Source organism: Coturnix japonica, chromosome 11 (genome assembly GCF_001577835.2).
Source record: "Coturnix japonica isolate 7356 chromosome 11, Coturnix japonica 2.1, whole genome shotgun sequence".
Taxonomy (NCBI): domain Eukaryota; kingdom Metazoa; phylum Chordata; class Aves; order Galliformes; family Phasianidae; genus Coturnix; species Coturnix japonica.
The window spans coordinates 841,578-866,955 of record NC_029526.1 but is presented as its reverse complement, the minus strand read 5'-3'; the positions used below and the strand labels follow the sequence as shown (position 1 = coordinate 866,955).

The window sequence follows — 25,378 nt, the reverse complement described above, 5'->3', positions numbered from 1 at the left end:
CTGCCCATTTCGGGAGTAGTTAAAACACCTCTTTATTAATATACAAACCTAGCAACATTCAAGCCAACCAAAATGTGAAATGACGTAAAGCGCGGCGTAAATACAGCGTACAGAACAGCCCCAGCGGAAAGCAGCCAGCTCAGCCCTGTTTGTGTGCTTGGGTGCAATCTGTGCCCTCCATGGCCAGGCAGGAGCAGTGCTGCATCTCCTCAGCCCCTCTGAGCTTCAAGGAGCTGCCTGTGTCCTCCCGCAGAGACCCTGCATGGGCACAGTGAGATGCTCTGCCCACCTCCACCCCTTGTAAGGCACTAAGGAACGTTTTCACAGCCTCAAGCTGCACTTGTTCCCAACGTTTCTGCCATAGAACCCTCTTGGAAATCGTTGCAGCTCTTGAAAAGAGCTTGAGAGACTGCAAGATGTGAGAGGGGCTTTGGGCAAGCAGGCTGAAGGTGCATGCAAAGAGTGCGCACCAATGGACACTGCCTGCAGAACGCAGTCACCCTGCCCAGGAGGAGCTGAGCGTTGCCTGCAGGCTCTTTTTCCTGCCCCAAAACACACAGTGCTGCTCCCGCTGAGGGCTCTGAGCAGCTCCAGCCATCGTGGTTAAAGTGCAAAGAGAAGCGCTGCCTGCTCTGCCTGCATGTCTGGTGGCTCCCTGCTCCCCCGCATCCTGTTTCCTGTTGGAGCAGGGAGGTAAAATAAGCCAGCACCAGCCCTGGCAGTCACTTAAGGAGGTTTAAAGCAGGACATGCCTTAAACTTGCTGACACGGGCAAGAATCGAGCTGCCCAAACGTCCCAGTGAAACCAGCGGGGAAGGCAAACCCAAAGGCGATGATGGTTTTGCTGGGCTTTACCAGCAGCCACGTGTTCTGTTCTGAGAACCCTGCCCTTGTAACCAATGGGCTTCCTTTGAAACATGGAGAACAGTTGTTTGTCGTAGATTCTTTTTTCCCCCTCAAATGTAAGAGTTTTGGTCTCTGCACTTCCCCCCGTCAGCCACCGCCTGAGGCCCCATGGAGGCACAGGACTCCAGCCCGATGAAGCCCCGTGCCAGGGGATGGGAGCAGGCACAGCAACAGGAGGAGGAATCCAGGCTTACAACAGGAGCAGAGATGCAGGGGAGGTATTGCACGGCCCCTCCTCACCACGGAACAGTACGAGGAATCGCAGCAGCAGGGAACAGCAAATCCGGACAGAGACACGAGGGAGAAATGAAGTCTGGCAAAGACAGATGCGAAAATCACTGCAACACACTGTCCTGAAATAGAAACCACCACTTCCAAACAGCTTCCTCTTATCCACAGGTCATTCAGCGTCAACAAGAAAGTCCTTTCTCCAGTATGGGTTGCTTCAAAGGCTAGCAAGGCATGAGAGGTCAGGCAGGGCCATGGTGATAGGCAGAATACAGCTCCAGATCCAAAAGAAGGATCAGGACTCGCAGGAGGGAAGGCAGGAGCAGGTGCCAAACCAGCCAGCCCTCAGTCTCAACCCTGGCACAGCGCTCCTCCATCCACCCGCGTGACGTAGGGCTGTTCTCACTCTATTTCTGGTACTGAAGAGTCAACACAAAGTTCCACTTCTAAGTTTCACAGCTTCCAGACCTCCCTGAATGGGGAACTTGCTCTGACAATCTGTTTTTTAAGGCAAAAAGGGTTTTCCCTTTCGCCCTCGTTGCCTCAGGTCCATCCAACTCCTTCTGTACGCCGAGAACATCTCAATCACAAACTGGCCGACCAAAGGCACAACTGAAGTAGCAGGAAACAAAGCAGGAGCTTTCCAAGGCTTCGAGCTCCTATTTACGCTTGTGATGTTCACCGCTTCACTGGAAAATGCCCCCAAAAGGCTCCACAGTGTTTGTCGTGGCTGCATCAGTGCAACGCTGTGTTTAAAGTCCATGTTGAACAGGAGGGTGCCGGGGCAGGGGGAACCCAACCACCTCCTTCCAGGGAACAAAGAGAAGCTTTGCTCCTGCTTGTTCTCATAATGAGGAGAAAGATGCCAACCCGTGTGACACAACTGGGCACCACCTGCCTTCCTTATGCTCCCCAAACACTAGTTTGTAAGAAACTTGTGTTCACTGCATGACCCTTGCCAGACAGGCAGATAAATGAGGGTAAGTGAAAGAATGCTCACAAAGGGACTGAAAACCTGGGGCTGAAACAGTAGTGGTGTTTCAACAGTGCTGTCAGCAGGAGACACCAACATCCGCCCTTGTCTTCTGTTAGCAGAAATACTGATGTCCAACAATCAACCCCATTCCTTTACAGGATTAAAACACATGCTGGTCTTCAATTATAAAGACAGTATGTACCATCTACCTACACAGAGTTCCTATAAATACAACCGAAGACCAACATCTGTGTTGGCCTTTTGACTTCAGAGCCCACACAAAGAAATCCAATCCAAACGACGACGACAGCAGACTTACCAGCATCATCTCCATGATGTGATGGTTAAACCTACTGGGCTCCCTGCTAGGGAACATGGCGGCCCATTGCTGGGCAGGATGGGACACACCAACACCTGCCTGGTGGCAGCTGCTCACCCAACGCTCTGTGCTGTGCTGGTGAGGTAGCTGGTCGCTCTATTGCTGCGTGCATTGATGCACCGACCCCTCTGCAAAGTAGTCTGTCACCTGCCGAGGTGACAGCAGAGCAGAGCAAATACCTGCTGTCCTGTGCCTTATATTGGAGGAGAGAGAAAGGCTGTAGTCCTCAGGAGCTCCCCCGAGCCCTTCCCATCACCTCAGGGTATGGAGATGTTTCCTCCTATATAGGCTTCCCACTAAGACACTCCCATGGGTACACATTCAGCACTGTGCTTTGAGACACGGGGGAGCCCGGCAAGCAAAGGGCTGAGGGAGGGAGGACAGAGAGGGTTCAGAAAGCTGGAGAATAAAAGTTCTAAGACATAGAAAATGGAACACACTGGAAAAAAAAAAGGTTTAAAAGTTGCAAGACAGGAAAGGAAAAAGAAAAAAATGTGTGGGGCACAGAGGGAGCACAGGAAGATGGCAGCTGATGACTCCGGCTTGGGAAAGGAGTGGGGCTCCAGCCAGCACTACTCCCCCTGGTAACCACTCAGTTCCACCTCATCCTTGCGGCGACGCTGAGCAAAGAGGGAGCTGAAGGGGTAGAGTTTGGCTTTGGCCTGGAAGCGCTGCCCGGCGATGTCGATCTCGTACTCGCCCTGGTTGATGAAGTCAGTCGTCACCACCAGCTCCTCCCCTGTCTTCTCATCGAAGTGATGCACAAAGCCAAGGCAGACATGGCGCTCCAGAGTGTAGCTGTAGGCACTGCTGGTGGTTCTGCCCACGTAGCGGCCGTTGCGGAAGATGGGTTCGCCCCACCAGGGCCAGAGGTCCATATCTGTGTCATGGTCCTCCAGAATGAACATGGTGAAGCGTTTGTATACCCCATTCTGCTTCTGCTCCAGCAGAGCTTCCTGGCCGACAAACTCCATCCCCTGGGAGGAAAAAAAGGAAAGCCTTGGTTGATGGAAGGAATTGGAAATGTGGCACTGCTCAGTTTTAACAGATTAGCAATGTGAGCTCAGCTTGGGCCTGGAAGGTACACAGCTCCCTCCACTACAATAATCTACACAGGATGCTACCCAGATCACCAAGAAGGCTGCCCAGGAAAGAGGAAGATGGGATACATTTTCTCTTGTTAGCACCTTTACAAAGCAGAAGAACATGGGGTATTGTCAGCCCTTACAGCTCCATCAAAAGATGACCCTCTTGGGTGGCATCACGTAATGCCAGGCTCTGCCACAGTGCCAGCTTTCCACCGTACCTTTTCCAGCTTGACCTGGAACTCACGGCCACACTCCATAGGAGTGGTAAAAGCATCCAGATCCTGGCCCCAGAAGGCAAAAAACTTCTCGATCCTCAGGCTGCGGAGTGCGTAATAACCGGCATTCCGGATCCCATATTTCTGCCCCATGTTCATCACCTCATTGTACACGTGGAGGGCGTACTACAAAGGAAGGGGGAAACACAGAGCTGCAAACACACACCAGGAAAGAGGGACGGCATCTGACACATCACCACCAGTGTTATGTGCCCTGCCTGGCTGCTGGGATGCTACACAAAGCAGGGGAACTCCCCTTGTGCCCTGCAGGCACCTTTCTGACTCCTCATTACCCTGAGTACACATGGAAAATCCATTACTAATTATGCATGCGAGCAACTGTTTTAATTAGCTGAGGCCACAGCACACTCTTACCTCGATGGGAATATAAAGCATGAATCCAGGTTCTCCTGTGTGAGTGATACTCATCACACGGATGCCATTAGCGTAGCCCACGCTCATCTCCTGCAGAATCAGAGGGGGGTAAAAACATTCAAAGTGGAACATAGCATAGAGATCCAGAAGGAACACTATAATGCACAACGCACACCACATGGGACAAACCCTCTGCCACCAGCACATGCTTCTGAAGGACTGAATCTAAAAATCCAGACAGCAGCCACCCAAATATTACCCAGATTTTTGAATCCCTTCATGGAAGCCTTGGAACTGGATCAGGACAAAGCACTGTGCTTTATGCTCTGGAGGAGTTAACAGCAGTGACCTGCTCAGCCCTTTAACGTGACAATGACTCCAGAGCCACCAACCCCAGCTGCCCCCGGCTGATGGTTTTGGAGCAGGTTATGTGATACGAACCATGACACCATGTGGCACCAAGCCGACAGTGAGTGGGATACCGGGAGAAAAAATCATATTCATCTACAGATTCAGCAATCCAAATAAAGCAAGTTAGCAAAGTGAGCCTAATGAGGACGTGACCTGCGTAGCACAGCTACTGCAAGAACTGTAGGTGAATCCAAATTCCCCTCTAACTACTGAAAGCACAGTCCTTCCCTTCTAGCTCACTAGGAAACCTAGTGGGGTGAGGAGGAAGGAAGCACAGTCACTCACCTTGCAGAAGAAAGAAGGAAAGTGTTCTGGGGTCATTGGGGCATAGGACAACTCTGACAAGACATCCACAGCACGGGGGCCTATCAGGTTGAGAGCTAAAGAGAGGAAGATAAATCATTAGAATAAGACTGAAGAGGTCTTACTTAACGCTGCAGACATGCAGGCACCGATCCTCATTTCCCTTTGGGAAGCTGTGCAGTTCACACTGTGGAGGGTTGTGAAGTTTACTTAAGAATATGGACATCATCAGCCCCTCCTGACAGCACACAGGAGAGGAATTCTGTCTCCCAGCTCCCAGCCTGCCAGAAGGAAGAACCTGATCGTTGGTTTCACCCATTCACTTGGAAAAGAGACCAGCCACAGCTCCACAGACACCATAACACACACATGACACCATTTGTGACTTCAGGCCGTGCAATAACGTCTGCTCTCAGTGATGCATTACCCGTGTACTTCCAGGTCACATCTTCTAAGGTCAAGTTGCTATCTTCAGGCAAACGGTTCTTCAGCCAGGTCCAACAATGGACTTGTTGGTCAGTAGGGGAAATCATAAAGAAGCTGGAAAAGAAAAAGTACAATCAAGAAACAATGAATCTTGACAGCCACGAGATGACTCGGTACATTCTGTGTCCAACAACCACTGGAGACACTCGGCAGCTTCCAAGATAACACAAGATCCAATATGCTGGTTTAGGAAAACCACAACTAATGGATCAACACCATCACATCTGTTACGACAGGAAAGCTCTGCCTGCAAGTAGCAGCAGCACCCTGGTGACAAGAAGGCAGCAGAAGCTCTAGAAATGGAATACACGCAGTTCTACAGCAAGTCTGCATGGCAGCTCCAAAGGCATTTTGCAGACAGTATCTGCAGCTCTGGAAGAGCAGTGACTCCCTGTACTCTGACAGCAGAAGAGTGCTCCATTCTCAAAGCAACTCCCTGTTTCAGCAAGTCTCCCCTGACACAATGGTGGTATTATTAACAGTGTCTGTACACAGAACTCTATTCGATATGTGGAAACAAGCTGGTCTCTTTCATACAGACTGTGAGCTGGAGTACTTTATTGACAGAGATAATATCTGCAAACGTGGCTAACAAGGAGGAAAGCTACCAGTTTCACACAGAGGCAGACAATGCTTCTAACAATACATGAATGCAAATAGAGGAAGAGGGAAAAAAGCAGCTTCTAATTAGAAGAGCAGCAGAGAAGACTGCTTTCACAGACACAATGAGAGCACACACAGAAAATGGTGCAGGGAACCGATGCTCAGCTGAGACATACCCATTAAAAAGTTTTTAACCATAAGAAGGGTGGGTTTATTTATTTAAACGCCAAAGAGAGCTGAAGTTGCTGTGTTTAAGGATGAGATCCTGGGATTGTGTCAGTTTGCAGCAGAGAGCAAAAGAAAAAAGCTACATGAGAGCTCACTGTGCTGAGAATGAGAGCAACCACACAACAACACAAGCGGAAATCATCACCGAGGAGCCGCCTCAGCAGGGAGTCCCAGGGAGAAGACTGCCCAGGAGTCAATGAGCAAACACTGCTAGTCTGAATGCTTAAGCAGTAAGCTAATGACTGGAACCAACGTGCTGAAAACAAAGCTGTCTTTCAATGGAGAAAGCGAACACCTGAAGCCCAACACTGGATGGAAATCTGTCCTTATCCGCAGTCACCAAAAGGGCCTATTTCCCCCACTAAAGTCATGCTCTCTTTTGGGGTACAGCATTAGGGAGGTGTGCAGCACAGAGACTTCCTGTTTCTTTATGAGGAGTGGGAGTGGAGTTTACAGTCTTTGCTCCTATAGGCACTCCCACCACATGCAGGAAGTGTAGATGTGAACCTACCTGCGTTTGCTCAAGCGTGCTATGCTGCAGTCATTCTCATAGCCCCCGTTCTCATTCAGCATGCCAGTATGCACAACGTGCCCCACCGGCACATCCAGGTCGTTGGAGAAGAGATACTGCAGGCTCTGCAGCGCCTGATCTCCTGTGGACTACAGGAAATGAGAGTCAGTTAAGCCAGGCGAGCTGTGCAAGCAACACAAATTCACTGGGACAGCTGAAGAGCGCATCAGTGTTCTGGCCCAAATTCTTTCAATTGTGAATTTAGCCATCCTCCCTCCTGCTATCCTCAGGAGCCAGCAGGCTGCCCCCCCAGGCTGTGCCATCACTCCGTGGCTACTTACACTTATCTCAAACTTGGTAAAAGATGACATGTCGATCACACAGACTGCTTCCTTGCAGCACTTGACTTCAGAACCCACAATATCAAACCAGTCCGGTTTGTAGAAGGTTTTGCTCTGATCCAAATCCAGCAGATCTGACGTCAAGAAGAATCAAAGCCACAGTTCATAAATGGAACAAATTAAGATCAAATGCAGACTAACACAGACGCAGCAAGCAGAGGAAAACACCATCTCACCTTTCCCAGGTGGAACAAAGTATTTGACCCTCTCAAAGCCGTGCTTCTCCATCCACCTGGCCCCCTGGGCATCCAGGCGGTCATATAGAGGGGAGGTGCGCAGCTGCCTGCCCGTCTGGAAGTCCCAGCGGGGAACTTTCAGGTCACACATGAGAGCTGCAAAGGTGACAGAGAGCCAGCATTAGGTCAAACGGTGACTTGTAGCTAGGATTCTCTTTCAGATGAATGATGGGCACACTTTACATCAAGGAAATTCTCCCAAAACAGTTCTGACTTTCCACTCTGACAGCACACTCTATCACACACTCCTCGTTCTGATAACACTAACAGTGGGGCAATCATCCAGTTCACCTTTCTCAAATATCAGCAGCTCAGCCTTTTCTAATCACTGAAGCTTTTCCAAACGTCTCCCACACTTTCTCAGCCAGTATCTAACATCCTTCTTAAGAGCAAGCATCCTTGTGGATAACCCCTCCCTGGAAGCACTCAAGGCCAGGCTGGATGGGGCTGTGAGCAACTTGCTCTAGAGGGAGGCGTCTCGTGGGTTGGAATGAGATGATCTCAAAGGCCTCTTCCAACCCAAACCATTCTATGATCCTCCCTCATTACCAGCAGGGAATATAAGTGAAGGACATCTGAATATTTCCTTATTAATGTTAAGTTTCTCCTTAGGTCACAAAGTACTTCAAATTGAAGCTGAAGTACTACTATTTCCAACACAGACCTTGGTGCTGTTCTACTAGGCTGGAATCCTACACAGATAAGCACAAACTTCCCCACAGCAGAGGCAAAGCACAGAACAAGCACTCTACCAACAGCATCTCTTCCAGAAAGTCTAATGAGAACATCTCTAACACAGAGCAACCACCATTCCCCTTCCTCTGGGAAATGCATTTGTCCCAGGGGAGGCCAGCAGGAAGGAAAATGATTCTTGGAGCAGTGGCAGCTGAGAGAGGGCAGGCAGTGTACACGGAGCAAATGGTTGCATGTCCTGGCAAGCTGTGAAAGCAGAGACCTCACTTACGCATTACTTCCATCACACGGTGACGGAGGAAGGTGCGGCTGCTCTGAAGAGTGCCAAAACGCTTCAAATCCAAAGGCCAGACGTTTTCTGATGGATAGCCATTCACCATCCACTCTGCTAGGTACCTGATGGAGGCAGGAAAGAAAAACCAAGAGATTAATCAGTGGAAAAAGAACCCAGCTTGGAAGTTAGAAGCAAAGCAATTCAGACATGAGGATATCTGGCAGAGAACAGAACTAAAACGGTACCCTGAACCTGGAAGACTTCCCCTTTATAATATAAAAGCCATCCATCAGCTCTCCACATTATTAATTTCCCACTAGGATGAATAATACAGAGCAGCAGGAAGTTAAGGACACGTGCTAAACAAAGCCAGACTGGACAGGCAGCTGTGCTGACGGTGTCAAGCCCTCATGCTGCACTACACAAAGGAGTGCTGGGTACACTCAGGCTGCAGTCTGCAGGCTGACTGCTCTGTCATTTTTCAGCACCTTGTGTAGGCTCAGCCACAAAGCATCAGTGACAGCACTCAGTGCAGCACCAGGTACCAGCCAAGTTATGTTTTGCTGTGCTCCTTGCAGTGAGGGAGGACGGCGTGCTCCAGAGCTAAGGGACAAAGGCAGCTCAGATAAAAGCAGAGCTGGAGGACCTGTGTGCAGCCAGTAAACAGGAAAACAAACAGTTTGAGGCTGATAACTCAAAGTTACACCAGCTAATCTGCTTCACTTCAGGCTGTAGCAGCAAATGGAAAACTGGTTTTTAGCTTCAGAAGTGATTTTGACTTTTGGAGAACCTCACTACGCTACTCACTACATTACACTATGGCAACAAAACATGATGATTTCCTTCCCTTGGTGAGTTAAATTAATAGACAATGGAGAGAAACCAGAGGAAAAAATGCAGATATTAGCACTAGCCAAGCAGCTTGTCAAGAAAGCTGTACAGCAGAAGGGATGCTGCCAAACCCAAATGGCAACCAGAGGAAGTGTTGATCATTTTGCAAGCAACTTTGCTGCTGGGTTCACACTTATATGCCTGACAAACTATTTGCATTAACATAGGAACTGGAGTGTACTGGGAAATGATTGCATCTCTAGCTTGCTGGCAGAGAGGAGTCTCTAGTTGTATTGGCCACACCTGGCATCACATCTGGATGCTCTGTCTGCTTTAGATTCACTGTTTTGAGAGAAATTAACCACAGTGTCAACCTGAAAATGCAAATGGTTTCAGCCAAATAATACGTTAAAGGGTACATGGAGTACAGAAGATGAAGGAATAAGCTCTGCTGAGCTTTTATCTCTTCCTGGGAGACAGAAGTTGGGACTGGTTAGCTCAGGAAGCTCGCCTGATGCCCAGCAGGCTGCTGAGCACTGGAATGCGGTGCTTGGAGAGATGTGCAGGATAGGAGAGGCCAGCACAGACCGGGAACATTGCTGGAATGCAGCTCTGCTCTTCTCTATCCCTCAAACTGGAAACAAAAGCGTCCTCTTTTGGCAGCAGAAGGAATGTGACAGACACTGACATTCGAGCAGACTTTTTTTCTCAGTTCAAACCTTACTTACATAATAGTGAGAAACCACTTACTTGCCTGCTCCCCCACCATATGAGATCCCAGCTGAGTTCATTCCAGCCAGAACGAAGTATCCCCGCACAGTGGGCGACTCGCCCATGATGCACCGCATGTCTGGAGTGAAGGACTCGGGGCAATTCACCAACTGCATGATCTGCAGAGCCTCCACGTTGGGCATCCTGCGCAGGAGGGAGCTCAGAAGCGGTTCTAGGAGCCAACACAAACAAGAAGACAAGAAGTCACATCACAGAGCCCTTCAGCTGCTTCACTATCAGACTGGCCAGCAGGCTGCTACCTGAACGCAGCTCTCATTTCTGCATACAAGCAGCCATCCTAATTCAGACCAAGAGGTCAGTGCTGTTTTCCACAGTGGAAATCTGTTTAGTTTTGTTAGTGGAAGTAATAGATACTTCGAGAGCAACAAGAAGAGACAACACTATGTGATATCTGCCTCACACGTCCTGCCAGCCTACACTTACCTGCAGATAAGAGCATTTCCTAAAAGCCTGCTAAGTTTTCCCTCCACCCTAAATGGCATTTACTAAATCCAAAGACAATATTTACTGAATGCTAAGCACTATTTACTAAACTAAACTAATATTGACTGTCAGGTAAGTGATATTTACTAAATAGTAACCTTTAATTGAACTCCTCTTTTTTGACCGTTTCCCCACAACTTCTGAAAACACCCGGCATGTGCAGCCATACAATACACGCATAGTATGAGGAATCACCTCCTCTTGTTTCAAAACTCACACTCAATTACCTTTTATGATGGCCTCCAGCTGCCACTGCAGAAGAGAGAGTGTACAGGAGATCCCCACTTAGCCTCTCCATCCCATCCAGGCTTCCCTGGACCTCTATTCATCTCCCTTTGGTCCTCTCTCTTTTCCTTACCCGTTCAGTCACTCCCCTGGGAGCTGCTCCAACCCATGGCTCCCCTCCCACCAATTCCTCTCCAGTAACACGATGCTCTCTGGAGACAGGGAGCCCAGAACAACACCTCTTATCTGGCAAGCCAAGGATTTAGAGCTGCATAATAACTTTGCTCCATGCCTAACAATTCCTATCTTTTGCTTTGACTGCTGATGCCTGCACAGAACCAATGCAATGATGAGTTCAAAGCCCATCAGCTTTGTATGGTGAAATGAAGTCCTCAGAATTCAGCGCCAGTGACACCCCTCAGCTTTTCAGACACCAAGACACTCAGATTTCACATTACCTAAGAAATCACAGACAAGAAACGGTCTTTGTGACCTGCTCCTTTTCTTCCCTCTCTCACGCACTGCAGTTCCAGAGGGAGAGCCTGTCATTACAGACCCTTTTATTCTTATGGATAAAAAGAGGGATCCGTTTTAGATTTGTACTTACAGCCAACATTTAAGCAGCTGTACAGAGCATTTGAAAAATCAAAAGGTGTTCCAAGCAAAGAGATCAAAGCAGGAAAGCAAGAGCTCAAGCCACAGGAACTGCTGCCCTAAGGAAAGGATCAAATATTGGCTGAGTAAGCTCTGACTCTATTCAAGTGCTCGGTAGTTTGAACTGATGAAAGGGTCACGCTGAAACGTGGCACGCAGTTGCTTCCAAAACTCAGACAATTTGTGGGTGCCAGCAAGCAATGCTTTCTCATTTTAGCAGTATCTAGAAAGCCAAAGAGGAAGTGGGTGCAGAGCTTGGGCAGCTCATTAGTGAAGCTAACACTTCAAGCAAGTCTGCAGCCACCTGCAGGTCTCTAAACTGCAGACAACCCTGGCTCTAAAGCACCACCCTGGAATTTGGATGGCTTGTGGTATCATCACTGCCTCAGACACAGAACTAGAAGGAATCAGTGTAACGTGGGGAGTAGCTGGAAGAACACACCAGCACTGCAGGGAGACACCAGTGAAAGTCTAGCTGTGTTTAGAGTCACAGGTAGAAACATCTACAGGGTAGCAAAGAGCTCTGACAAAGGGCAGAATTGGTTCCCCAAGACAAAAGGGAAACCGGAGGTGGCACACACAAAGTTATGAGGCATAAAAGCTGGGAAATAAAGGGGCTCCTAGACCACACTGTATTTCTTCCCACACAAAGAACCCTCTGAGTCAGAAGTACATCAAAACAAAAATGCAAAGCAATATGAGAGGAGAATGACAGCATATGTGGAAAGCAATAAACCACAACGCTGTCAGGGTGGAACGAAGTCTGGAAAGCAGCAATACCAGGTTCTATCCACAAAGCAAACTTCCTGCACTGGAAAATACACTTGGCAGTCAGCGCTGCCAAGTTTGCCTTCTGCCAAAGCCATGTGCTGTGCTGCTGCAGGACTCTGTCCCCCACCACGTACCAAAGTGATCCCAGTCCTCCTGAAGGTTATGGATCTCCAGCTGGTTCCGTCCCTCCGTGAAAAGAGGTTTGGGGTTTTTCTCAAAGCCCCCTGAGAGGATTCCGCCCTGCCAGTTGCGGATGTAGATCCTGCCATCGGGGTCCACAACAGCTGCAGAGGAAAGAAAAGAGGTGTGAAGGGGAGTGAGAGGAGGGAAAGCTACCTCTATTGATCCAGGGCAAACACCACCAACAGGGACTGGCGATGGGCTGGGCCAAGCTAGCAGTCCACAGCCAGGAGAACAAACAGTTGTAGTCTCTCTCCATTTCTACACCACTTCTGGTTCTCACATGACCACTCATTATCACTCATTCCCACCATGACACTCAGGTTAACTTCTGGGCAGGACAACAAACTGAATCTAAAGAGCACCAAAGCCAGTAGAAAGACAGCGTCACACATCCCTTGTGCTAAGAGGTTACAAACTCTTACACTGGCCCAGCTCCACTGAAAATGCACCCAGGACCAGACACACCACTAGGAAAAGTCCTGCCCTCCCCCTCGTTTTTCTGGTGTATTAGTAACAGTTATTTTTAATGCATACAAGTCACTGATCCACTTGGCTGCAGGCCGCTGGCATAAAGAAGGCAGGCAGCGAGGGGGTGAGAGCAGGCAGTCAGGTGGGGATGGCTTCCTTTAGCGGCAGCATCCACTTGAAGCACTTAGGAAACTCTACCTGACATGTCCCATAGCAACTTTTTTTTCCCTCACTCCCAAAGAAGCTGTGAATATATAACTGTAATTACTCTAGAGAGTCTGGTCAGAGAGTTGAATTCATTGGGGAAAATAGATATTACTCACTAGAAGCAGAAATGACTAAAGACTGAGAGGAAATAAGCAATGCTTTCTACTCCCCAACCACTTTTCAAACACAAGGGCTTTTATTTAAGAAATCCAAAAGCCAGAATGTGGGGGAGGAGCAATTACCTCAAGCGCTTGGGTTGCCCCTACAGCTCATAGACATGTAAATGCCATTGCAAAGCCTTAGCTTCAGTTGGAGGAAAGGAATAGATGGGCCATTTGGGCACAGCAGCCTGCAAGGAAAACATAGCGCCAAGGCTAGCACCCTCTCCAGCCCACAAATGCAGCAATCCACCTCTCTTTAGACACACCAGCCAGGCAAGCCAGACCTGAGGTCATTTGTCTGCTCAGCTGACAAACTCCACAAATCAGTTTCTGCTGCAAAAGCTTTCCAACAGCCTTTTCCACCTTCCAACCCAGGTGACTCCATGATATACATTACCACTGAAATAGGATATTCAGAGCAATATGGCGAGGAAGTACATTCCTGGGTTGAGAACTGACAGTCCATAGTTGGCCCTTTTGTCATAATTACACCACCTGGGGAAGGCAGATGTGATTCTCTGATACAGGGAAGAACCCTTACTCGGGACATTGCTTGCCAGAGGTTCCTTCAAAGGATGTGTCAGGAGGTAGAAGTGCTCGCAGGCATGGAGCGGGATGTTGACTGGCTCCTTCCCAGAGTGGCCCAGCTCATAGGCCCACTGAAATTGAGATGAAAAGGAAGTCCATGTTAGAATGCAGAAGAAAACAACCTCTAATAAAAAAGGCACATGCGAACAGATGACCTCTGTGAGCTGCTTGCATAAAAGGCCAAATAAGATGCAGTTCTCAGTGCCTAAACCTTAAACAAATACATTTTTTCCTGTTTTCTTAGGATCTAAACCATCCAGGCCAAAGGCTGTATTTGTGTTTCTGACGTAACATTCAGAAAAGCCAGACCTTGACGAGGATAGGTCAACTTAAAAAACTGAAGCAAAATAAGATCTGTACAGTCCAGCCAACTCTGGGCTCTGCTTCTAGAAGCAAACACCATTTGTGTGCTGGTAGTGAGAGGGCAACAGCAATTTAATAACCCAACCTGGCCAGCACAGTTGACGAAGAACTGGCATTTAATGTGTCCTCTGTCGGTCTCGACTCCGGTCACACGACCCTTCTGCACTGACACATGGCTCACACTCGTCCGCTCGTGGATCTGGACACCTGCAGAGGACATGAGAAGGTCAGTCCACTGCCAGCCCTCGTGCCCCAGTGTCAGGCTGCCAGCACTAAGCTCTTTTCTTCTTTAAGACAAAACACTTGTGTTCGGCCCAAGTGAAATCCTGCTATTTGTAGAACAGCAAGCATATAATTTCATCATTGAGTTGATTGCTTCTTTGCCATGTGACAACCTGACCTTCGTATCAGCAGCATGAAAGAAGAGCCCAACTACAGATTGCTTTCAATAACTGATACGGTTCCGTATGCAACAAAGCCCGATGCTCTGGATGCAAGACTGCTTCTTTTATGGAAAGTCAGTTCTGTTATGGAAAATCAGTATGCAGAACAGAGAGAGGCTAAAAGAAACTAAGAGAGGTGCCTTCCTAAATCACTTCTCCCACCCTGAGGGACTTGAGCCCTCAGTGAGCCTCAGCTCTGTCACCCAGCCTAACCTCTGCCCCACCTTCACACTGCTCCAAGTCTCTTTTGGTTTTCAGTGCTTATGGGAACGGCCGGATGTAGAATATCATTTTCTTTTCTGAATGGAAGGAACTGAGACGCACCGTTCCGCGAGGCAGCCGTTGCCAGAGCCAGGCTGACGTTGGCAGACAGCACGAGCGCATCCTCGGGCACATACATGGCCCCCACGAGGTCGTGGATGTTGATGAGCGGGTGGAGCTCTGCCACTTGCTTCGGGCTGATGATTTCGCAGGGGATCCCCGATACGCTGCCACAGAACACAGGGAAAACGCTGCCGTCAGGCTCAGGGCAGAACAGATACACGCGTGAAAGCAGATGCATTTCCTGCTTATACATACTTGAGAGATGAAGCAATGCGTTTCAGAGAGATCAGCCGATCCTGAGTCTGAGCCAGAGAAACAGAGCCTGTCTTCACATACCCTACGACAATCACCAAAGTCGAGTCAGATTTGGGCAGGATCTCTAATTCCTTTTCATTTCAGACCTGCTGCTTCCACTGCTTGAGAGCCAGGAGGCCCCACGCCCTACGTATCCTGAAGCACTCCTCTGCTAGCAACCACAGATAGCAATAAAGAAAAACAAGAAGTGCTTTAGTTCTGAGCTGTGTTCTAACTCCTTCGTTCTACATACACTCATGCTTACAAAAGGGTAAAGCTCCACACACATGGAACCTATTAAAAGAGAGGTTACTGCCAAGAATGCAAGTCATCTGATCGCTACGCAGAGCAACAAAACCTCACCAAGCAGAAGCAGATGTTTTGGGATTCCACCACCTGCAGCAGCTTAATACCAACCAAAATCACAGACGTGGCTATGGACACGTGTCTAGTATGACATGTATCACAGGTCCCTGTCAGCAGAGTGCTTTCAGTTCTTCACACCAGACATGTGCCCCAGCATTTTGGAAGGAGAGGGAGAATTTCAACATGTTTTTAGGGTGAGACTGGACTAAACCATCTTGCTTTGCCTGCACTTTGGGGCCTGTTAACCTTTTTGCCTCTCTGAGAAGTGAACTGCTGCAGAATACAGCTCGTTTGCCCTGATCTCTTTTTAGTGTCCTTGGGAGAATTCAGCTGTGTTTGTCCAGGTTAGAGATGAGAGGAAGAACACCTGCACTCTGCAGGCAGCCTTCCTTCAGCCAGCCCATCTGACACCTTCCTCCCATTCTTCTGATCTTATTTTTGCACCCATCTCAGCCTCTGAACAGCAACCACCACCAATTAAGACATGGGATCATTACGTCACTGATCCAACCTCCCAAAGCTTACTCAGTCACTCAATGCTTACACTTTTGGTACCTGTTTGCACTCCAGTCTCTTGCTCCAGCTGCTGGTACAGCTTGTTGGAGTAGTCTGCCATCTTCAGCTCGATGGACACAGGCCGGGCTGTGCTGACGATGCCTGCACAGAAGCGCGTGGTACCTGCAGCCAATCTGCAAGAGAAGCCACAAGGACAGCGTCATCCAGGTAATGGGCCAGCAGAGAGGACAGTGTGTGTCCCAGAAAGGCTCCCCAAGCACACCAGACCAAGAGCATCCCCTCCTTGCTGACCTTGCATCACAAACAGGAGCCAGCACCTGTTTTGCCTCTCAGGACAACTGAAAAGCTGTAAGGTGGTGTTTTACTTTACCTCACTTTTGAAAATGCTTTTCTGTTCCAAATTAATTTCTCTTTAACTCATCCTGAATGCTGACACTTCTCAAAGAAATCACTTGAAATATACCCTCTTTCACTCAATCAACCTGCCTGTTGGGGTTACCTCCAAAGCAGGACTTCCCTTGGAGGAAAGTTAACTAAGATTTCTCAGTGTCTTTCAGCTTACAGGAAGAATTACACCCCGTCAGCGTGCAGCAGCTGCCAGAGACAGAAGCACGTGGCTCTTTGCCCTTCTTAAGCCTGTCCTTAAACCACTGCCCATCTAGATACTTTGTCAAGTGCTTGCATAGAAGGAAGATCTGTTAACGCTCTCTGCAGCACAGACAGGCAAAGATGGGACAGACACATTTATTATCTCATTTACTTCCCTGTTTTCAGGTCACCTTTCCTGCTATCAATGCAGCCCTGCTTTGGACAAGACTGCTTTCGGCTTAGCATACCCATCTTCTTACAGCAGTTCAACACAAGATCAGCTGTGGAAGGCATTCTTTTTGCTACATCCTTTTTCAGACACAAAGAGCCAGCACACAGATGCCAGCTGTGCTTACCATAACATTAACTGTAAGGTATTCTTACTAATGCAGCAGTTCTTTTGTTCTATCTCAAGCTCGCTCACGGCCTGAGCTCCTAAACCCCTGAATTTCTTCTCTCTGGAAAAGCAGCTGACACTGACAGCAGCCCAGGCACGCAAAGCCAGGGAGTCACAGCCACACTCGAAGGCAGCATCAAGTGGGCAGCTCTGAGCTAAAGGGAAAACACTTCTTCAAGTCCCAAACATTATCGCATGCACAGGACCCTCAGATTGCCTCATGGAAACACCAGGAGTCAACAGTAAACTTCCAACAGGATTTATTGTGCCCTGCCATGGGCCGCAGACTGAACTCACAAAGTGCTTCTCTAACTGCAACACACACCTCACTGTTCTACAGACAGGCACTAAACCCTGTGACAGAATGAAGCAGACAACCTCAAGCCCTTCACCAGCTTATAGGGCAACAGCTTGGCCGTGTCTACCTACAACCTCCACATCCCCTGCGACCTCTTTTGAGCTGTGGTGGTGGAGCAATACTTTATGGTATGCACCACTTCCTGCTCCTTCTGGAGGTGGTCAATAGGGGTGAGATGACCTAAATGGATTTTTAGACAAGTTAAAACAGTCTGTCTTTCCAAGCCATGCTGTGTTTCACTGCATTACCTGCAAGTAAACCACAGACAGACCTGGTGTGATCGACTGGTTTAGTTTAGTTGCCATTCTTGGGCCACCTCTAACAGCAGCGTGCTCCTTACAGAGCAACAGTGTCAGTTCTTCTGACTTCTGCAGCTTGGATCTGCACAGATAGGCAGGAGGTAAACCTAAATCTCCTCTGAATACACATGTGTATGGACAAAAAATGCAAGCAACTTTGCTGAGCCCATCATCTCCCATGCCTACATGCACCTTTAATACTCACTGCTGGGAGTCTGCAGACAAAGAAAATACAACCTACATCTCTAGGGGTCAGCTGATAAATTAGCACCATCAAAACACCACTGAACAAATGTGAGTGGTGAATTCTGTGAGTGAGAATGTGTGTATTTCAGGCCTGCAGTTTGTGACCTCTGCTTTTGGACAGAGATTTCATCTCTGCAGGAATTGCAGGTAGCCAAGATTTGAGGGCAGAAGGCTGCAGGGATAGACCCTGGGAGAGAAACCCAGAGTTGCCCTACGGAGAGCACCTTCAGCCAGCTCTCAGACACACTGCAAGGCATGGCTGAGCCTGACAGCAACATCAGTGATGTCTCTGTGAGAATATATTTATGGGTGAGAATCACCAGAGGGATTGAAGGACTGCAGCCCCTGGGAAGTGTCCACATTGCAGCAGGATACAAGTTTAAGAGGGAAGGCGTGGCAGAGAGGAACCATCAGGCACTCACTGCTCAGCCCCTGATCCTGGAGAGAGGGCAGGAGCCGAGATGAAGGCAGGAAAGGGAGAAGGGGAAGAGAAAGGAAACGGGAAGGGATTCTTGTACTCGTGAATCGCAGAATGACCTGGGTTGGAAGGGACCTCAAGGATCATGAAGTTCTAACCCCCCTGCCTGGCAGGGCCACCAAACTCCCACAATTACTAGATCAGGTTGCCCATGGCCCCGTCCAACCAGGCCTTGAACACCTCCAAGGACGGGGCATCCACAACCTCCCTGGGCAGCCTGTTCCAGGACCTCACCACTCTCCTGGTAAAGAACTTGAAGCAGCAGTGAAGTGTTGTTATTAAACATCAGCCTGCTCCGTGGCTCCAGCACTGAGGCAGAAATGACACATCTCAGTACGTGCTGCAGTACACAACGTTCTGCCTTTTCAGCCCCGTGACCAAAACTCCTTACCTGCCCTGCTCAAGCAAGACGACATCCTTCCAGCCCAGCTTGGCGAGGTGATACGCCACCGAGGTGCCGGTGATGCCAGCCCCGCAGATGACCACCTGTGCCTGTGCCGGCAGCGGCACCTGCTGCGGTTCGGCCGTTCCGGACACGCTCCGGCAGGACGCCACGCTCCTCCACTTGTGGTCAGCCCCGCGCCACCGCACATCGGCCAGCAGCCGCAGGAACATCCCGGCCGCTCCGCGCCAGCCCCGCTGCCAGCGGACAACGCTCCTTCTGCGTGGGGAGGGACGAGAAGCGCGTTACCGCTGATCCCACCGTGTGTGTGTGTGTGTGGGCGCCGGTCACAGCGAGAGGTGACGGCAGGGAACGGCCGAGCAGCGGGCGGCCCTTCAAACCGAGGGGCGCCCTGAGGTGGGAAGGCCGGGCCCCGAGGGTGAACCGGGCGGCACAGGCCGCTGCCCGCAGCTCGAGCCGCGCTTATCCGCTGTGGGGCGGCACGGAGCGGGCCGGGAGGAGCAGGGGGCGCTGAGACGAACGGCTGCGGCCGCGCCGGGGCGGGGGGACAGCGGGGACGGGCCCGAACCGGGGGAAGCGGGCCGGGCAGCGCCTCACCTGGCGGCGGGAGCACACACTGACCTTCCGCGCTTTACGGCAGGCGGGCGGCAGCGCGACAGGCCGCTGTGCGCGCCGCATTGCAGCCAATCACAGAGCAGCACAGAGCGAGGGGGCGTGGTTAGCGGTAGCCACGCCCACATGGGATTCCCTTAAAGGGGACGCAGCGCGTTGTAGTGTCAATAGGGGAACGAGAACATCCAGGTGAGAATCAAAAATAAATGTGAACACAACAAGTAAAAACCTGCAGACTCTTTTTATTAAATTCTCCCATTTCATCTGTACAGACAAAAAAAAAAACAAAAAAAACAAAAAAAACAAAAAAAAATGCACATTATGTTCAGAATCTCGGTAACATCTCAAAATTACACAGCATGAAACATGTAAAAAATCAACCCAAACAACGAGGGACGGGCAGCGTTTGTACACAGAAAGGAAAAAACAATTTACAGAGAGAAAGGAAAAAACAAACCCGAGGCCTCGTTAATGTCACATTGGAAACAAATAGAAGCGTTAAGTTCAACCAGCCCTCGGGGCACTGGGAGGAGCCGGGTCTGTCTCAGCTGCTGGGGCTGGGGGGACACCCCCCATCACTGCCAATGGAACTCTAAGTTGTGTTAATAGAAGCCACTGTCCCTCCTGCAGCACGTTCCCTCCTCTATAACATCATCAGACACAAGGCAGCTCTGCCTTCCTGCCCTTCTCCCCATTGATACCCTGCTGTGCTCAGGGCTGCCCCATCCCACCTCCCCTCCATCGCTGCCCCCCTGTGGGTTCTTTTGCCCCGGCTCTCTCCGGTGATACAGCCAGGCATCACTGCAAGCACCAGAAACACCGGCCATAGCCACGTCAGTCATGCAACAGCCTGAAGGGCAGGAGGAAGCTGCGCTGGAACTCAGCAAAAGGACTTGGTTAGACTCACCAGGCGAGCAATAAATAGGGTTATTTCTTAAGGTCAGCAAGAACGAATGCTAAGAGGTCAGCTGGAGCTGCACACGTCCTCCCAACACACCATGACACAACCTGCTGAGTACAAAGAGCTGCACGCCTTGCTCACTACCAGCCCCCTCTCCTGCCTGTAGCCTTCCCAGCAGCAGGAGCATCCCCACACCAAGAGCAGGCTCTACACGTGGCTTTGCAATGAGGACAAAGACACACACACAGCATTCTGCAGAACGCAGCCTTCCCCTGTGACACTGTTTGGGCTGATGACAGTTCCAGCACTCCCCACCACGTCACAACAGGCTTCCTTGATCTCAAGGCAGGTTCTTACCAACATTTATCCTGCATTGGAAAACCTGTGGGCAAGGTGTTGGTAACAGGGCAAAGCAGGTTATTTTGGCAGAGTGCTTTCAGGGCTTTCTGTGCTTTTGAGAACTCTTTCAGGTATAGACAAGGAGGAGGAGAGCATCTCAAGGTTGGGGTTGGGTACACATCTAGTAAAGGAAAAAATGAGCAAAACTGGTCATCAGCAACATCAGGAAGTGTGACTTTAAAACACGAGTGTGATGCTCACTGATACAAAGGCCTGAACTCTCTGCCCAGCATCACACCTTTACAAACGTACAGCGACAAAGAACGTTGGAAGGCAACATGCAGAGCTGCAGTCAGTACCTGCCTCTGCCCCCAGCACTGTGGGCTCTCATGATTCTCAGTGTCACATCGGAGTCTATCAGCGCTCCACCTCCAAAACCAGCGAGGATGCAGGAAGTTCGGCTCATCCCCTGCATCAGCCCCCTCCACATCACAAAGCAACAACAAAACCCAACCCAGAACGTACATTAGTTACCTTCACAGTGGAACATGGTTTACATTCAGAGCTATAGCTACAAACCTACAACTTTCACTGCAACACCGTTTGTTAGGAACTCAGTGGAAGATGCTACTTCTAGACAACAAACCACCTTCATTTGGCTTTTCAATCTAACCAGGTTACAAAATGCTTTTTCAGAAGTCACAAGAGGTTAAAGAAGCCCCAGCAGCATTTCCTTATGCCCGAGGGATGTTTGAGAATCAAGGCTTGTGCCATGCAGGCAAGACTGCACAGGATGCCCCTCCTTTCCCACCTCTGCCGCAGTAATGGTAGCTCACAAACTCACACCAAACAATCTATAATAGCCAAATTAACATCTAGGTGTCATATGGCTGTGCTGCCCCAAGAGATGCAACAAAGCATTCATTCTCTGTTCCAGTTCACGTTTACAGAGAACTAGCTCCATCAGCACTGGGGAAAAAGGGGGAAGAAAGGCAGGTTTGGTTTCTGTTCTGCCTAACAGCCTTGCCACTACCAGCACGCACCAGTTCTCTACTGAATCCTCATTGCTCACACACTTCCTTTACCACCCAGCGTTGCGTTCAGAATACTCGGAGACAGAAGAGCTTGCTAGCAAGAGCAAGGATCACCTGCATTGCCAACCATTTGCTGTCCATCCTCAGAGCGGGATGAAGGAATGTTTGCAAGAAGCTTCATGTGGTACAGCTTTCTAGCACTTCACAGAGGCAGCAAAAGCCATTGCAGTGTTTTGCACCTGACTTTCTGTACACGCAGCATCGCGGGAGTCTGCTGCTCCGCGTTCCAGGATGTCTCAAAGCTGTCTCCCTCATTATCACAAAGAATAATGAAGAGAACTGGGAACATCAGATGTTACCTAGGAGCGTGCTAAGAGAGGAAATGACATCATGGTTTAAGCATCAACCTAAGCTAGACAGGGTCAGGCACATGATTTTTACTGCAGCACACACAGTAGAGCACATCAAGAAGGCTGATAAAGCACACCCAACTGCACGCACTGTGCTGGCTCTCGTGCAGTCACTTCCAGGTGAAGAGTGCTGGGGAAACCTATCAGCTCAGGTTCTGACTGCAGCACGTGGCTTCCCACTTCTCCTTCCAGCACTCAAGGAACAAAGAGGATGGCTGCAGCTCTTCCAGAACACCTTCCAGAGCACTGATGCACACACAATGACATTGTGCCTTCCATGCAATACCATTCCTCTTCCCCTCCCCTCCTACCAGGCTTTCAAGACCAGCACTCTCACCCTGCATCCCAGGGAACACCAGCTGTTATCCTCATCGACTGCAGCCGTGACAAAGCTAAAAACAGTGCTACAATTCCAAAGATGGAGGCCATCTTTGTGCTAGCCCACATGCAGCTGACAGAGCAGCCAGATCAAGTGTTCGGTAGCATCCTGCATCGCTGACAAAGCACCGCACTGCCAGGGTGTCATATACCACCTGTAGGAAGTTGACTGGGAAGGGTGACAGCTTAGCAGCAGTAACGCGAAAGAAAAGGAGTGTTAAAATGTCACTGCATCATCGCTAATAAAAACGCTGACCAAGTCATCGATCCGGGCACCTCCTGCCCGCTGACAGCAGCACTGCACACTATGGACAGGCTCTACAGCCTCGTGTCCACACCAGGTCTTCGATCTACTGGAGTTGTACAGCTCACGTGAGTACTTAATCCTGGTGGGTTCTTGATTCTATCTTGAGCGGCAGAGGAAGAAAGGGAGGGCATCTCTTCAGCCAAAACTATCCACAGTACCAAAAGCAGGATATTCACTAGCAGAGGACACCGGTGCTGGCATCCATAGGTTGTCCCAGACCACGCTCTGAAGATGCTTTACACAAGATGAGCAAGATGTCCAAAACAAGGCCAACTGCGGTGTGAGATGCAATTTACCCTTTACCTTCCTGCCTCCATTTCAGCCAGCCACAGAGGAGGACTAAATTTCAGTACGAACCGTTACCTAAATCATAGAGTTGGTATGCAGATATATGTCTTCCTTTAAAAATTTACTTAAAAACTGCTTGAGCTGCAGGTCGTATCAGTCTGATTTGGAGAGTGAAGGCAGTTCCAACAGTACAACAGAGACTTGTCTACAGGCAGGTAAACGAGAGTCTGCTAACAAAGGGATAACAAAAGCTGCCGGCTGGGCTGCCAATGTTGCACATAAACTTTCATAGGATGAAGATGCTGTGGATGAGATCCAGGATGGGAAAACTGAGCCAACACCTGCTGCTGTTCTAACTCTTTTTTTTTTTTCTTTTTATTCTCCTCTCTCACAAGAGGGGTTGGGTAGACTATACAGAGGAGGGCTGTACAAAACTGGGCACTGGGCAGGCATTTCTCCAGCAGGCAATCCAGGCTCTACCTGTCCTTGAGCTCTCTTGTCACCCGCTTGGTGATGCGTCCACACATCAGGCCGATCAGGAAGAGTACACAGATGCCAACCGTGATCACAGACAGTATGTAATTCTTGGACGGAGAGGTCATCACTTGCATGGCAAGGTCAGAGAAGCCTTCCGCTGGGGCAACCTAGGGGTGAAAGGGAATCAATCAGTCAAGCCATGCTTACCATGCCATTTAGCCTGCTTATTCTGTAGGGGCTGGCATTGGTTGCAAGCACTACAGGTTAAATAGAAAATCCCATTTCAATTTCTTCCTTATCTAAAACCTCAAAATGCTGAACATCATTGCAAGACAAGAACGTTCCTACAGCTCAGGCTTTCAGTACAACACCTTGCAACAGAAAGATCCAATGCAAAAACAAACGAGGGAGGTCCTTAAATCTGTAACATATTCACCTTTGCAGCATAGCTCCACATTTCAATACGATCATTAAGGCGTTTCTTGCACTCAGGCTGCAGCCTCACACGCTTGTCTTCCAAGGCTTCCATTAAGCACGACATTTCTGTGACAGACAGAAGATGGTGTTACAACATAAAAACAGTGCCGTCAACAATGCGCTGTGGAAAGGCTGCTGGAAAGGGATGTTTCAGTTCCATGTGAGGCTGATGGTTGCTCAGCTTTCTAAAAAGACCAGCTAGGCTACTGAACTGCAGACAAAGCCCTGTCCTCCCTTTGAAGGGAATTAATTTTACCTGTCAAACAGACCGAAGCAAAAAGCCAACCATGGGCAAATACTGACAGGAACAAAGAAGGATCAGAGGGATTGGCTGAGAGTAAATCTCATGAAACTAAAGTGATTTGCTTCTGTAAGAGAAGCAGCTTAGTTCCAGGGAAGCTTTTGGTACAGCCTACTATAGCACGGCCATAAGCTGGAGAGCCGCACAAAGCTGATAGACAGTGAAGATACATATCACTGCAAAATTGAGTCCACTTGCTCATTCTGAACAGGATTTACCTGAGCAGGGATTTCACAGAAGGGTTACGAGCCAGGCTTCATGCTTTGTTTGTAATCACATGAATCAGGCTCCAGGGAGGCCTCATTGTGGCCTTCTAATATTTAAGGGAGCATATAAACAGGAAGGGGAATGGCTGTTTGTGAGGGTGGGCAGTGAAAGGACAAGGGGAATGGTTTTAAACTGAGATGAGGAGGTTTAGGTTGGGTATTAGGAGGAAGTTTTTTACCCATAGGGTGGTGATGCACTGGAACAGGCTGCCCAAGGGGGCTGTGGATGCCCCATCCCTGCAGGCATTCAAGGCCAGGCTGGATGTGGCTCTGGGCAGCCTGGGCTGCTGGTTGGTGACCCTGCACACAGCAGGGGGTTGGAACTGGGTGAGCACTGTGGGCCTTTTCAACCCAGGCTGTTCTGTGATTAATAACAGAACGTAATGTACTTTGTTTAAAAATGGCAGATAGGCTGCAAGGATGCGACATCAGGATTGAAGAACTGATCCTGCCTTGGGCAGAATGGAGGACTGAACACTCCTCGATAGACCCCTTATCCAGCAGCACCGACAACCTCTGCAGCAGTTCCAGCCCATTACCCACAGTAAAAGAGCAGAAATAACTAGTACTTAAGATAATGCTAGTTTGAAAACACAGCTTAAGGCCATCAGGACTCAGAAGTTGCACGAAGAGAGCACAAGCACTTACGGCGTCCTCTCCCTGGAGGAATAGCAGCACAGTGGTGTTTAATGTCAAGGGCACAGGCTGTGTGCAGCACTGGGTCCACAAAGATATCTGCTTTGCTCTCCTTCAGCATGTTGAGCACTTCCTGGGGTG

The 25,378-nt window shown here is 49.4% G+C and overlaps 2 protein-coding genes across 2 annotated transcripts in view; both read right to left on the bottom strand.

The window, feature by feature from the left end:
- Positions 1-7: 7 nt before the first annotated feature.
- On the bottom strand, positions 8-19,446 carry PDPR (pyruvate dehydrogenase phosphatase regulatory subunit). Its single transcript, XM_015873598.2, has 18 exons — positions 19,409-19,446; positions 18,800-19,069; positions 16,082-16,215; positions 15,122-15,203; positions 14,867-15,030; positions 14,185-14,306; positions 13,690-13,807; positions 12,264-12,413; positions 9,955-10,147; positions 8,371-8,495; positions 7,347-7,502; positions 7,111-7,244; positions 6,770-6,918; positions 5,369-5,481; positions 4,924-5,018; positions 4,228-4,317; positions 3,796-3,978; positions 8-3,466 (listed from the first exon to the last, which is right to left on the bottom strand). Exons 2-18 carry the CDS (start codon positions 19,021-19,023, stop codon positions 3,062-3,064), a joined length of 2,637 nt encoding a protein of 878 aa, XP_015729084.2. The 5' UTR covers positions 19,024-19,069; positions 19,409-19,446; the 3' UTR covers positions 8-3,061.
- A 199-nt stretch (positions 19,447-19,645) lies between these two features.
- Positions 19,646-25,378, bottom strand: part of GLG1 (golgi glycoprotein 1) — a 50,876-nt gene continuing 45,143 nt past the window's right edge. The window contains exons 24-26 of the mRNA XM_015873811.1: positions 25,250-25,370; positions 23,994-24,100; positions 19,646-23,724 (exon numbers count right to left, since the gene is read on the bottom strand). Coding sequence (XP_015729297.1) covers positions 23,557-23,724; positions 23,994-24,100; positions 25,250-25,370 — 396 coding nt within the window. The 3' untranslated portion in view covers positions 19,646-23,556. The remainder of the gene's footprint in view (positions 23,725-23,993; positions 24,101-25,249; positions 25,371-25,378) is intronic.

What these genes read in the sequence shown, in the direction of transcription:
- PDPR (XM_015873598.2), bottom strand. Translation starts at nt 19,023, where the DNA reads ATGTTCCTGCGGCTGCTGGCCGATGTGCGGTGGCGCGGGGCTGACCAC. An exon ending in AACGGCTGCCTCGCGGAACG is followed by an intron (nt 14,307 to 14,866) that starts GTGCGTCTCAGT and finishes TGTCCTCTGCAG; the next exon opens with GTGTCCAGATCCACGAGCGG. An exon ending in GGAGGACTGGGATCACTTTG is followed by an intron (nt 10,148 to 12,263) that starts GTACGTGGTGGG and finishes GTTGGCTCCTAG; the next exon opens with AACCGCTTCTGAGCTCCCTC.